General features: G+C 46.8%; 1 protein-coding gene across 1 annotated transcript in view; it reads left to right on the forward strand.

Moving 5' to 3' along the window:
• LOC130111075 (rap guanine nucleotide exchange factor 1-like) overlaps positions 1-15,000 on the forward strand; it is a 572,235-nt gene that overhangs the window by 252,448 nt on the left and 304,787 nt on the right. The window contains exons 7-9 of the mRNA XM_056278100.1: positions 3,452-3,562; positions 5,744-5,917; positions 12,947-13,344. Of these exons, the coding sequence (XP_056134075.1) occupies positions 3,452-3,562; positions 5,744-5,917; positions 12,947-13,344 (683 nt within the window). The remainder of the gene's footprint in view (positions 1-3,451; positions 3,563-5,743; positions 5,918-12,946; positions 13,345-15,000) is intronic.

A 15,000-nucleotide genomic window follows, 5' to 3' on the forward strand; every position in this document is an offset into this window, starting at 1 on the left:
ATCTGCCTAGGTGGGGTCCTAGCAGCTCTTCCAAAAATATGAGTTCATTGGAATTTTTTTTAAATTAACATTATCTCCTAACTGCTGAGAAGCTTGTCAAAATCTATTTTTCCTGACCCCCACCGCTATAACATTTTAAGCCAAACCAAGTCAATGTTATTTAAGTAGCCCTACTACTGCTGCTACTACTACTACTACTACTACTACTACTACTACTTTCGGCTGCTGCCGTTAGGGGGCGCCACAGCGGATCATCCGTTTCCATCTCTTCCTGTACTCTGCATCTACCTCTGTCCTCTCTCACCACATCCATAAACCTCCTCTTTGGCCTTCCTCTTCTCCTCTTCCCTGGCAGCTCCATATTCAGCATCCTTCTCCCAATATACCCAGCATCTCTCCTCCACACATGTCCAAACCATCTCCATCTTGTCTCTCTTGCTTTGTCTCCAAACCGTCCAACCTGAGCTGTCCCCCTAATATACTCGTTCATAATCCTGTCCTTCTTCATCACTCCCAATGAAAATCTTATCAACTTCATCTCTGCCCCCTCCAGCTCCACCTCCTGTCTTTTCATCAGTGCCACCGTCTCCAAACCGTACAACATAGCATATAACATAACATAACATTTATTTGTGTAGCCCAGTATCCCAAATTACACATGTGCCTCAGGGGGCTTTACAGCAACACAACATCCTGTCCTTACACCCTCACATCGGGTAAGGAACAACTCCCTAAAACCCTTTAACAGAGATAAAAACTAGGAAGAAAGCTCAGGGAGAGCACCAGAGGAGGATCTCTCTCCCAAGACGCACAACGAGCAATGATGATGTTGTGTTTACACAATTTACACAACACAACATTGAAAGAGGATAACACAATTATAATGGACTTATAAAATGTATGAAGAATATGATGAGGAGGATGCCAAGCAGTGTCCAGGTGGTGACCACCATCACCACGGACACCTGGGAGGAGGCCAGACTGCACGCGCACACAAGGGGGACTCACATCACACCATTCACACACACAAGAGAAAGGAGAAGACATCATTCAGAGAGAGAGAAAGCACGTGAGAGAAGAGAACAGTTTGCAATAGTCAATAATCTATACTCTATAATCTATAAACTATAATATATACTCTATAATGTATGCTCTATAAACTATACACTATAATGTATACTCTATAATCTATAGTGTATAGTCTACAATCTATACACTATAATGTATACTCTAATTTATAATCTATACTCTATAAACTATGCACTATAATGTATACTCTATAGTCTATAAGATATAATGTATAGTATATAATCTATACAATATAATGTATACTCTATAATGTATACTCTATAGTCTATAATCTATAGTGTATAGTATATAATCTATAATCTATACACCATAGTATATACTCTATAATGTATAATCTATACTCTATAAACTATACACTATAATGTATACTCTATAATCTATACACCATAGTATATACTCTATAATGTATAATCTATACTCTATAAACTATACACTATAATGTATACTCTATAATCTATAGTCTTTAATCTATAGTGTATAGTCTACAATCTATACTCTATAATGTATAATCTATACTCTATAAACTATACACTATAATGTATACTCTATAATCTATAGTCTATAATCTATAGTGTATAGTCTACAATCTATACACTATAATGTATACTCTAATGTATAATCTATACTCTATAAACTATACACTATAATGTATACTCTATAGTCTATAATCTATAGTGTATAGTCTATAATCTATACTCTATGTATACTCTATAACGTATAGTCTATAATCTATCATGTATACTCTATAATCTATGGTCTATAATCTATGCACTATAATCTGGTCATTTGGTCAATGTTTGGTCAATCTAGTCGTTTGGTGGGGGGGCTTAGCGGAGTGATACGAGGCAGCAGAGAGAGGTGGAAGGATTTACCTACTACAGCTTTAACATAATGATCCCTACTCATCTGTTCACAATAAAGACACAACAGTTGTGATTCACGTCTATGAGATCATGTGTCCTCTCTCTTTCTCCCTCTCGCTCTCTCTCTCTCTTTCTCCCTCTTGCTCTCTCTTTCTCCCTCTCTTTCTCCTCCTCTCTCTCTTTCTCCCTCTCTCACTCTCTTTCTCCCTCTCGCTCTCTCTTTCTCACTCTCGCTCTCTCCTCCTCTCTCTCTTTCTCCCTCTCTCTCTCTCTTTCTCCCTCTTGCTCTCTCTTTCTTTCTCCCCCTCTCTCTCTTTCTCCCTCTCTCTCTCTTTCTCCCCCCCTCTCTCTTTCTCCCTCTCGCTCTCTCTCTTTCTCCCTCTCACTCTTTCTCTTTCTTTCTCCCCCCCTCTCTCTTTCTCCCTCTTGCTCTCTCTCCCCCTCTCTCTTTCTCCCTCTCGCTCTCTCTCTTTCTTTCTCCCCCTCTCTCTGTTTCTCCCTCTTGCTCTCTCCCCCCTCTCTCTTTCTCCCTCTCACTCTCTCTCTTTCTTTCTCCCCCCTCTCTCTCTTTCTCCCTCTTGCTCTCTCTCTCCCCCCTCTCTCTTTCTCCCTCTCGCTCTCTCCTCCTCTTTCTCTTTCTCCCTCTCTCTTTCTCCCTCTCTCTCTCTTTCTCCCTCTTGCTCTCTCTTTCTTTCTCCCCCCCTCTCTCTTTCTCCCTCTCTCTCTCTTTCTCCCCCCTCTCTCTCTTTCTCCCTCTCGCTCTCTCTTTCTCCCTCTCACTCTTTCTCTTTCTTTCTCCCCCCTCTCTCTCTTTCTCCCTCTTACTCTCTCTCCCCCCTCTCTTTCTACCTCTCGCTCGCTCTCTTTCTTTCTCCCCCTCTCTCTCTTTCTCCCTCTTGCTCTCTCTCCCCCCTCTCTCTTTCTCTCTCTCACTCTCTCTCTTTCTTTCTCCCCCCTCTCTTTCTTTCTCCCCCTCTCTCTCTCTTTCTCCCTCTTGCTCTCTCTCCCCCCTCTCTCTTTCTCCCTCTCTCTCTCTCTCTTTCTTTCTCCCCCTCTCTCTCTTTCTCCCTCTTGCTCTCTCTCCCTCCCTCTCACTCTCTCTCTTTCTTTCTCCCCCCCTCTCTCTTTCTCCCTCTTGCTCTTTCTCCCTCTCGCTCTCTCCCCCTCTCTCTCTTTCTCCCTCTCTCTCCCTCTCTTGCTCTCTCTCTCTCTCTCTCTCTCTCTCTCTCTCTCTCTCTCTCTCTCTCTCTCTCTCTCTCTCTCTCTCTCTCTCTCTCTCTCTCTCTCTCTCTCTCTCTTGCTCTCTCTTTCTTTCTCCCCCCTCTCTCTCTTTCTCCCTCTTGCTCTTTCTCCCTCTCGCTCTCTCCCCCTCTCTCTCTTTCTCCCTCTCTCTATTTCTCCCTCTCTCTCCCTCTCGCTCTCTCCCCCTCTCTCTCTTTCTCTCTCTCTCTCTTGCTCTCTCTCTCTCTCTCCCCCTGTGTGTCGCTCTATCTCTCCAGAAGTGGATCCAGATTACGAGTTCCTTGACAGAGATCTTTCCTGTGTAGAGATTCCCCCCTCCTCCTCCCTCCCCCCCGCCCTGCCAGAGAAGAGGCGACGCAGTGCTCCAGGTCAGAATGATGTATCAAACAACCCTTTGCGGTCCTCTCCATGGTAACAGGATCAGTGATCACAAGGAATGAGACACACAAACTGTGACATCAAAGGGTAAAACATCACCATCTGTAGGGGCGTCCGGGTGGCATAGCGGTCTATTCCGTTACCTACCAACATGGGGATCAACGGTTCGAATCCCCGTGTTACCTCCAGCTTGGTCGGGCGTCCCTACAGACACAACTGGCCGTGTCTGCGGGTGGGAAGCCGGATGTGGGTATGTGTCCTGGTTGCTGCACCAGCGCCTCCTCTGGTCGGTTTGGGCGCCTGATCGGGGTGAGGGGGAACTGGGGGGAATAGCATGATCCTCCCACGCGCTATGTCCCCCTGGTGAAACTCTTCACTGTCAGGTGAAAAGAAGCGGCTGGTGACTCCACATGTATGGGAGGAGGCATGTGGTAGTCTGCAGCCCTCCCCGGATCAGCAGAGGGGGTGGAGCAGAGACCAGGAGAGCTCGGAGGAGTGGGGTAATTGGCCGGGTACAATTGGTGAGAAAAAGGGGGGGAAATCCACAATAGAAAGAAAGAAAGGAAGGAAGGTCATCAGCATCTGGCAGCAGCTGTGTGAGCAGTGGTGTATTGGGGCTCCCCATGTAAGACCTGTAAGTCTTCCATGCTCAGATGCAGTCCACCAGTGAAGGCTGGTTAATGGTGGTTAACTGGCTGCTCACCGCCAAACTGGTGTGGGTAATGGACAGTGTGGACGGAAGGTCTAGTGGTTGTTGAATAACGCACAAAAGAAATAATAAACGAGTCTGGTGTAAATGTCTCCGTGTAATACCGCCTTCAGCCTGAAGGCGAGGCCACAGCGACTTGTCCAAAACGAGAGTGGCAGAAACTCTGGGGTGAGGGTTAAAGAGCTGAATAAAACCAGTATCGTAATCATCATTTCTCTTTGACTTGCAGCGTGTCTTCGGGGACACGTTACCTGCCTGCTGCCACCAGGGGGCACACATACTCCTTACTGTCTCGTTCCTACTTGTCATTAAACTGACCCAGCAGACTTTTGTTTTCGTAAATAATGAACATCAAGTACTGACGCCCCGTGTAGGAATGTTTCACTGTTATGGGAAGTAGTATATTATTAATGACCTCCACGCAAGCACCACACATACAATCCCGACCACACATGTGGTATCTTTAAGGTAGACACAAAGCAAGTTTTATATCTTGCGGGAGGAAAAAAGTCACAACTCAACTAACAGCCCAACAACTCATTAATTGACTAATTGACTATGAGGGGGTCGACCCTAATCTGACCATGTGACTGTTGAAGATGCGATCAGATGGGACAACTTTTTACTCAAGGCACCGCTGTTCTCCCAGCAGTCCTGACGCTTAGCTGTCAATCACTTGTGTGTCAGTGTAAGTGACAAGTGAATGAGTTTTCACAAGTGTACCATCTGATCATTACTCCTTACTACTGCAAACCACATATCTCGATTTATTATCAACACTACTATGTATTTCTCTAACATGGCGTGCATCAAGTTTAGCTCTTTTGGAAAAGGAAAGTCTATCAACCAAGACGACCCAGCAGTCCATCTGGGTTTTCTAATATTGATGTGTGGCTGTTGGACTGTGTGACTGACTAATGACGGTTTGACTAGACACTTGTTTGACTCTGTGACTGTTCAAATATGTGACCAATAGACTGTTGGACTGTGTGACTGTATGACTGTTGGACTGTGTGACTGTTTTACTGCATGACTGTTGGACTGTGTGACTGTTTTACTGTGTAACTGTGTGACTGTACGACTGTTGGACTGTGGCTGTTTTACTATGTGACTGTATGACTGTGACTGTTGGACTGTGTGACTGTATTACTGTGTGACTGTAGTACTGCGTGACTGTTGGGCTATGTAACTGTATGACTGTGTGACTTTTGGACTGTGTGACTGTTGGACTGTGTGGCTGTATTACTGTGACTGTTGGGATTGTGTGACTATATTACTGTGTGACTGGTGGACTGTGTGGCTGTATTACTGTGACTGTAGTACTGTGTGACTGTATGACTGTGTGGCTGTTGGACTGTGTGACTGTAGTACTGTGTGACTGTTGGACTGTGTGACTGTATAATTGTTTGACAGAGCAGCAGTCTGACTGAAGTTTGACCCCTCCTTGTTTTTCTGCCCCTAGCCGGTCAGGTCTCTCAGGCCAGTCCCGCTGGAGAAGACTCCGCTTTCATTGAACAATACCCCGCCCAATTTGACAAGGGTATTTCACTTGACAACTCTTTGCCTTATGACCAGCCTCCCCCCGAACTCTCTCCCAGTGGGACCCCTCCTCCCCTACCCGAGAAGAAACGACACAGTGAGTACCTGGATGTGTGTGTGTGTGTGTGTGTGTGTGTGTGTGTGTGTGTGTGTGTGTGTGTGTGTGTGTGTGTGTGTGTGTGTGTGTGTGTGTGTGTGTGTTATCTAATGTTCAGGTCGTTAACCAGCGGCTTTGGGGGAGAATTTATGATAAGGCAGCTCTATACTTGGCGAGAATCGGGCTTATTCTCCCGTCGGGCTGTGTTGTGTGACTGAAGCTACGGGGGCAGATAATCCTCTAGTCTAGAGCAGGGGTGGCTAACCATGTGCCATGGAGAGCCATGTGTATACAGGTTTTCATTCCAACCCGACTCCACACCAGGTGATTTCACTGATTAGCAACCCTTCAGCCAAAGAGGAAGAATGTATCAGTCAAATCACCTGGTGTGGAGTCTGGCTGGAATGAAAACCTGCATACACATGGTTCTCCATGGTACATGGTTAGCCACCCTTGCTCTAGTGTGAAAGACTCAAGATCCTGTCATCATCACACTCTGCCTGCAGTTTTGTCTTTTTTTTGCTCTTAATATCTTAGTGTATTTTGACGTGCAAACGCGAAGATACCGTTTACCATTAATTTGCGTGAATGGGAGGTGTAACGTTAAAAGCACTTGTGAGAATGTCAGCTTTACTTCACCAGAATTATTAACTTTCTTGTATTTATCTCTGAGGTGAGGAGGGAGGAACACAGGGTGACGTATAAGAGTGGAGGAAAGTGCACACAGGTGGACTATATCTTATGTAGAAGGCGCCATCTAAAAGGGATTGGAGACTGCAAGGTGGTTGTAACGTGCATGGATAAGTAGACTGGCTAGCCCTTAGCAAACGGGTAGGACCCTTTAGTCGACTGGTTAACGTAGTCACCCGTGGTGGGGGAGACAAAGGTTCACGTCCTGGCTGTGGCGGTTCCCGGGCGGCCCCCCGAATTCGCTACATTGGTGTCAGAAGTGGGATGGTGAGACCATGAGGCCATAGGAAGCACATCCGCTCAGAGGCGTGAGGGAGCTTGTATGCTGAAGTGTGGGGGCGCACTTCCCGAAGGAGGGGGGTAGTGTAACATGCACAGATAAGTAGACTCACTAGCCCTTTGCTAACGGGTCGGACCCTTTAGTCGACTGGTTAGCATGGTTGCCCGTGGTAGGGGAGACACGGGTTCGCGTCCCGGCTGTGGCGATTCCCGGCTGCCCCCGATTTCACTACAGAGAACGTAGCTAGGCACCATCGGATGGTGGTCTGTAGGATGACTTTGGAGACCAAGAAGAGGAAGAGAGTGAAGGGAGAGCCAAAGATCAAATGGTGGAAGTTGAAGAAGGAAGACTGTTGTGTGGAGTTCAGGCAGGAGTTAAGACAGGCACTGGGTGGTAGTGAAGAGTTGCCAGATGGCTGGGCAACCACTGCAGAAATAGTGAGGGAGACAGCTAGGAAGGTACTTGGTGTGTCATCAGGACAGAAGAAGGAAGACAAGGAGACTTGGTGGTGGAATGAGGAAGTACTGCAAATTATACGGAGGAAGAGTTTGGCAAAGAAGTGGGATAGTCAGAGAGATGAAGAAAGTAGACAGGAGTACAAGGAGATGCAGTGTAATTGAAGAGAGAGGTGGCAAAGGCAAAGGAAAAGGTGTATGGTGAGTTGTATGACAGGTTAGACACTAAGGAAGGAGAAAAGGACTTGTACCGATTGGCTAGACAGAGGGACCGAGCTGCAAAGGATGTGCAGCAGGTTAGGGCAATCAAGAATAGAGATGGAAATGTGCTGACAAGCGAGGAGAGTGTGCTGAGAAGGTGGAAGGAGTACTTTGAGGGGCTGATGAATGAAGAAGATGAGAGAGAGAGAAGGTTGGATGATGTGGGGATAGTGAATCAGGAAGTTCAGTGGATTAGCAAGGAGGAAGTGAGGGCAGCTATGAAGAGGATGAAGAGTGGAAAGGCAGTTGGTCCTGATGACATACCTGTGGAGGCATGGAGGTGTTTAGGAGAGGTGGCAGTGGAGTTTATAACTAGATTGTTTAACACAATCTTGGAAAGTGAGAGGATGCCTGAGGAGTGGAGAAGAAGCATACTGGTACCGATTTTCAAGAACAAGGGCGATGTGCAGAACTGTAGTAGCTACAGAGGTATAAAGTTGATCAGCCACAGCATGAAGATATGAGAAAGAGTAATAGAAGCTAGGTTAAGAGGAGAGGTGACGATCAGCAAGTAGCAGTATGGTTTCATGCCATGAAAGAGCACCTCAGATGTGATGTTTGCTTTGAGAGTGTTGATGGAGAAGTATTGAGAAGGCCAGAAGGAGTTACATTGTGTCTTTGTAGATTTAGAGAAAGCATATGACAGGGTGCCGAGAGAGGAGGTGTGGTATTGTATGAGGATGTCGGGAGTTGCAGAGAAGTATGTAGGAGTGGTGCAGGGTATGTATGAGGGAAGTGTGACAGTGGTGAGGTGTGTGGTTGGATGACAGATGGGTTCAAGGTGGAGGTGGGATTACATCAAGGATCGGCTCTCAGCTCTTTTTTGTTTGCAATGGTGATGGACAGGTTGATGGACGAGATCAGGCAGGAGTCTCCGTGGACGATGATGTTTGCGGATGACATTGTGATCTGTAGTGAGAGTAGGGTGCAGGTTAAGGAGAGCCTGGAGAGGTGGAGGTATGCACTGGAGAGAAGAGGAATGAAAGTCAGTAGGAGCAAGACGGAATACATATGCATGAATGAGAGGAAGGACAGTGGAATGGTGAAGATGCAAGGAGTAGAGGTGATGAAAGTGTATAAGTTTAAATACTTGGGGTCAACTGTCCAAAGTAACGGGAGTGCAGGAGAGAGGTGAAGAAGAGAGGGCAGGCAGGGTGGAGTGGGTGGAGAAGAGTGTCAGGAGGGATTTGTGACAGAAGGGTACCAGCAGGAGTTAAAGGGAAGGTTTACAAGATGGTAGTGAGACCAGCTATGTTATATGGTTTGGAGACAGTGGCACTGATGAAAAGACAGGAGGCGGAGCTGGAGGTGGCAGAGATGAAGATGCTAAGATTTTCATTGGGAGTGATGAAGAAGGACAGGATTAGGAACGAGTATATTAGAGGGACAGCTCAGGTTGGAGGGTTTGGAGACAAAGCAAGAGAGACAAGATTGAGATGGCTTGGACATGTGTGGAGGAGAGATGCTGGGTGTATTGGGAGAAGGATACTGAATATGAAGCTGCCAGGGAAGAGGAGAAGAGGAAGGCCAAAGAGGAGGTTTATGGATGTGGTGAGGGAGGACATGCAAGTAGCTGGTGTGACAGAGGAAGATGCAGAGGACAGGAAGAGATGGAAACGATGATCCGCTGTGGCGCCCCCTAACAGGAGCAGCCGAAAGTAGTAATAGTAGTAGTAGTAGTAGTAGTAGTAGTAGTAGTAGCTTGTGTTTCTCTCTGACCAGTTCAGATCAATGATTCACAACAAGATTGAATGAAACTTGCCAGTGTTGTATTGAACTCTGTTTCCCCCATGGCGACAGGTTAGCTAGTGGTTATGATTAGGTTGAGGTAAGTGTTTAAGGTTAGGGTTAGGTTGAGGTTGAGGTTAGGTTGAGATTAGGGTTAGGTTGAGGTAAGTGTCTAAGGTTAGGATTAGGTTAAGGTACGTGTTTAAAGTTAGGGTTAGGTTGAGGTAAGTGTTTAAGGTTAGGGTTAGGTTGAGGTTAGGGTTAGGTTGAGGTTGAGGTTGGGGTTAGGTTGAGGTAAGTATTTAAGATTAGGGTTAGGTTGAGGTTAGGGTTAGGTTGAGGTTGAGGTTGGGGTTAGGTTGAGGTAAGTGTTTAAGGTTAGGGTTAGGTTGAGGTTAGGTTGAGGTTGGGGTTAGGTTGAGGTTGGGGTTAGGTTGAGGTAAGTGTTTAAGGTTAGGATTAGGTTTAGGTAAGTGTTTAAGGTTAAGGTTAGTTTGAGGTTAGGTTAAGGTTAGTTTGAGGTTAGGTTAAGGTTAGGTTGAGGTTTATCTAGCATCCTGGATCTCGACGGACAGAGTCCGATACAACACTGTCAGTCAGGGCGAGTGTGTATTTTCGTAGCAACAGGCCTTCGGAGCAGTGGGCGTTTGTTTTCAGGATAATGGGCTTTCAGGCAATGGGACTTTTTCCGGACTGTCGGGGATTCAGAATAATGGGCCGTCAGAACAATGGCAGGGCTCCCTGGCCCACTGGTCTGGTCCAGCCAACAACTAATTGTTCCTGCTCCGTATTTGTTTATTTACCTGTACTTTGACCAACACTTTGACTTTTTTATTTACACATGAAAATTAAAATAAAAGACGGCGTACATAACTGGGAGCAACCTGGAGGAGAACTGCCTAAAAACCCTCAGGGGGCTTGAGGAGTGGCATTCTCCAGGCTGCATCCTACAGGAAACTGTTACAACAGCACGGTGTGCACCACTTGTGTGTTTCTGTCAGTAAGTCCAGGTATAACAAGACACGGAGACACACTTCAGATGATTTTGACAACGGTGCTCGAGTGTTATTGTCAGTCTGCCGGTGGTCTCACTCTCTTCTTCAGCACTTTGTTCGTTGACTTCCCCCCTCAGCTGACGCGTTTCCGTAAGATTCCGTGAAATTTGAAACAAGACGTGAAGAATCGGACTCGTGAGTCTCCAAGTGTGAATCCCTCAATCTGTCGTCTGGTGGGACTGGGATGAAGACAGCAGCCAAGACCGATGGTTAAGACCAGTCTTTAAGTCTGGACAACCTGTCGGCAAAGACTGATTCAGTTGCCAAATATAAAGCCACCTTAAACTGTTTAGGCTAGACCAGTTAGACCAGTCAGAACCAGAACCACATTTTTTACTCTTTACACCAGTCTCTGATGAATCCAACTGACTGTTTTTAAACTAGCCTGTCCCGAACTTCTCTCTTTCTTTCTCTTTACATGATGTTGGAAAGAGTCACTTTGCTGTGTTAGTCCGACTAAAAGTGGACTTTTGAAACACATGTAAACGTGTTAGTCCGGCTGAAATCGTAAATGGAGTTTCTGGAAGTGGGACTAACACACCTACAGTGCATCCGGAAAGTATTCACACCCCTTCACTTTCCCCGCATTTTGTTATGTTACAGCCTTATTCCAAAATGGATTAATTTCCTTTTTTTCCTCATCAGTCTACACACAATACCCCATAATGACAAAGTGGAAAAGGTTTTGTAGAAATTTTTGCAAATTTATTGAAAATAAAAAACTGAAATACTGCATGTACATAAGTATTCACACCCTTTGCTATGACACTCAAAATTCAGCTCAGGTTCATCCTGTTTCCACTGATCATCCTTGAGATGTTTCTTCATCTTGATTGGAGTCCACCTGTAGTAGTAAATTCAATGGATTGGACATGATTTGGAAAGGCACACACCTGTCTATATAAGGTCCCACTGTTGACAGTGTATGTCAGAGCAGAAACCAAGCCATGAAGTCAAAGGAATTGTCTGTGGACCTCCGAGACAGGATTGTATCGAGGCACAGATCTGGGGAAGGGTACAGAAAAATGTCTACAGCTTTGAAGGTCCCGAAGAGCACAGTGGTCTCCATCATTCGTAAATGGAAGAAGTTTGGATCCACCAGGACTCTTCCTAAAGGGCCTTGGTCAGGGAGGTGACCAAGAACCCGATGGTCACTCTGACAGAGCTCCAGCGTTCCTCTGTGGAGATGGGAGAACCTTCCAGAAGGACAACCATCTCTGCAGCACTCCACCAATCAGGCCTTTATGGTAGAGTGGCCAGACGGAAGCCTCTGCTCAGTAAAAGACACATGACGGCCCGCTTGGAGTTTGCCAGAAAGCACCTAAAGGACTCTCAGACCATGAGAAACAAGATTCTCTGGTCTGATGAAACCAAGATTGAACTCTTTGGCCTGAATGCCAAACGTCACGTCTGGAGGAAATCAGGCACCTCTCATCACCTCGTTAATACCATCCCTACAGTGAAGCATGGTGGTGGCAGCATCATGCTGTGGGGATGTTCTTCAGCAGCAGGAACTGGGAGACTAGTCAGGATCGAGGGAAAGATGAATGGAGTAAAGTACAGAGAGATCCTTGATGAAAACCTGCTTCAGAGCGCTCAGGACCTCAGACTGGAGTGAAGGTTTACCTTTCAACACGACAATGACCCTAAGCACACAGCCAAGACAACGAAGGAGTGGCTTCGGGACAAGTCTGTGAATGTCCGACCTGAGTGGCCCAGACTTGAACCTCATTGAACATCTCTGGAAAGACCTGAAAATAGCTGTGCAGCGACGCTCCCCATCTAACCCTACAGAGCTCGAGAGGATCTGCAGAGAAGAATGGGAGAAATACCCCAAATATAGGTGTGCCAAGCTTGTAGCTTCATACCCAAGAAGACTTGAGGCTGTAATTGCTGCCAAGGGTGCCTCAATCAAGTACTGAGTAAAGGGTGTGAATACTTATGTACATGCAATATTTCAGTTTTTTTATTTTTAATAAATTTGCAAAAATTTCTACAAAACCTTTTTCACCTTGTCATTATGGGGTATTGTGTGTAGATTGATGAGAAAAAAAGGGAATTTCATCCATTTTGGAATAAGGCTGTAACATAACAAAATGTGGGGAAAGTGAAGGGGTGTGAATACTTTCTGGATGCACTGTAGATGATGCGGTTGGGGTGGATATACTCTGGCATGTATACGCTAACCCTAACCCTAACTGGCCTAGGCATTCTGCGCATGAGCCATAGCTCCCACAGCGGTCTTTCATCCAATAGCAACCCGCTAAAAGGCGGCATATCGCCACCTACCTTACCGGGGTTGGATACACTTCCATCAGTAAATCGATTCTCCCCCGGTTCTTATGTACTGGGACAACGACAGTAGTCCAGTTACATGGCCTGATCGAGCTGCAACCGTAGCTCCACTTTATGCATGTAAATGCGGCTTTTGAATCTGTCTGTCTCACTATTTGTCTGTCCCTGTCTTCTCTCTATCTGTCTGTCCATCTTCCTTTGTTTCTGTCTCTGTCTGTCTGTTTGTCCATCTTCCCTTCTTTCTTTCTGTCTGTCTCTGTCCCAGTCCACCAGTATCTCCAGTTCCTGTCCACCTACAGTGCTCCAGCAGCAGACTTGTTATTCTACCAGAGACCGTCCAACCTCAGCCAGCGATACACCGACAGACAGCGTCAGCTGGAGACAGCCTATCAGCTGACCCACACACATCCCGACTCACAGCACGACCCACACAGCAGCACACACCACAATGCACATCATAACACACATCCTGGCAAATACCAAGACACACATCCTGACATACACCCCGACACACACAGCGAAACACACTATGACACGTTTGACACACACTCCGACACACACCACAACACACAGCCGGAGATACACAGCGAAAGAAAAGCCGACACAAATGTTTCATCACCCCTACCTCCTGCACCTGTTCTGCCCCCAAAGAAGAAGCACAGGGTGAGGAATCATTTTCTGACTGCATGATGCTCCTGTAATGCTCCACTAGACACGCTTCACCAGCATGCATGATGCTCCTGTAATGCTCCACTAGACATGCTTCACCAGCATGCATGATGCTCCTGTAATGCTCCACTAGACACGCTTCACCAGCATGCATGATGCTCCTGTAATGCTCCACTAGACATGCTTCACCAGCATGCATGATGCTCCTGTAATGCACCACTAGACATGCTTCACCAGCATGCATGATGCTCCTGTAATGCTCCACTAGACACGCTTCACCAGCATGCATGATGCTCCTGTAATGCTCCACTAGACATGCTTCACCAGCATGCATGATGCTCCTGTAATGCTCCACGAGACACGCTTCACCAGCATGCATGATGCTCCTGTAATGCTCCACTAGACACGCTTCACCAGCATGCATGATGCTCCTGTAATGCTCCACTAGACACGCTTCACCAGCATGCATGATGCTCCTGTAATGCTCCTCTAGACACGCTTCACCAGCATGCATGATGCTCCTGTAATGCTCCACAAGACACGCTTCACCAGCATGCATGATGCTCCTGTAATGCTCCACTAGACATGCTTCACCAGCATGCATGATGCTCCTGTAATGCTCCACTAGACACGCTTCACCAGCATGCATGATGCTCCTGTAATGCTCCACTAGACATGCTTCACCAGCATGCATGATGCTCCTGTAATGCTCCTCTAGACACGCTTCACCAGCATGCATGATGCTCCTGTAATGCTCCACAAGACACGCTTCACCAGCATGCATGATGCTCCTGTAATGCTCCACTAGACATGCTTCACCAGCATGCATGATGCTCCTGTAATGCTCCACTAGACACGCTTCACCAGCATGCATGATGCTCCTGTAACGCTCCTCTAGACACGCTTCACCAGCATGCATGATGCTCCTGTAACGCTCCACTAGACACGCTTCACCAGCATGCATGATGCTCCTGTAACGCTCCTCTAGACACGCTTCACCAGCATGCATGATGCTCCGGTAACGCTCCTCTAGACACGCTTCACCAGCATGCAAGATGCCCCTGTAATGCTCCTCTAGACATGCTTCACCAGCATGCATGATGCTCCTGTAATGCTCCTCTAGACACGCTTCACCAGCATGCATGATGCTCCTGTAATGCTCCTCTAGACACGCTTCACCAGCATGCATGATGCTCCTGTAATGCTCCACTAGACACGCTTCACCAGCATGCATGATGCTCCTGTAATGCTCCTCTAGACACGCTTCACCAGCATGCATGATGCTCCTGTAATGCTCCTCTAGACACGCTTCACCAGCATGCATGATGCTCCTGTAATGCTCCTCTAGACACGCTTCACCAGCATGCATGATGCTCCTGTAATGCTCCACTAGACACGCTTCACCAGCATGCATGATGCTCCTGTAATGCTCCTCTAGACACGCTTCACCAGCATGCATGATGCTCCTGTAATGCTCCACTAGACACACTTCACCAGCATGCATGGTGGTTGTTGTTTTGGTGATGCAGGTAGAGGTCTACAGCTCAGGACAAAAACAAGAGGCCATGCTCCTAAAGGACAACCCATAGTTACCATAGTTACCAGTGCTGTTTATACTCTTCCTCCTCACTGGAAGCATCCAGTCTGGAG

The sequence above is a fragment of the Lampris incognitus genome, chromosome 1, assembly GCF_029633865.1.
Source record: "Lampris incognitus isolate fLamInc1 chromosome 1, fLamInc1.hap2, whole genome shotgun sequence".
NCBI lineage: Eukaryota > Metazoa > Chordata > Actinopteri > Lampriformes > Lampridae > Lampris > Lampris incognitus.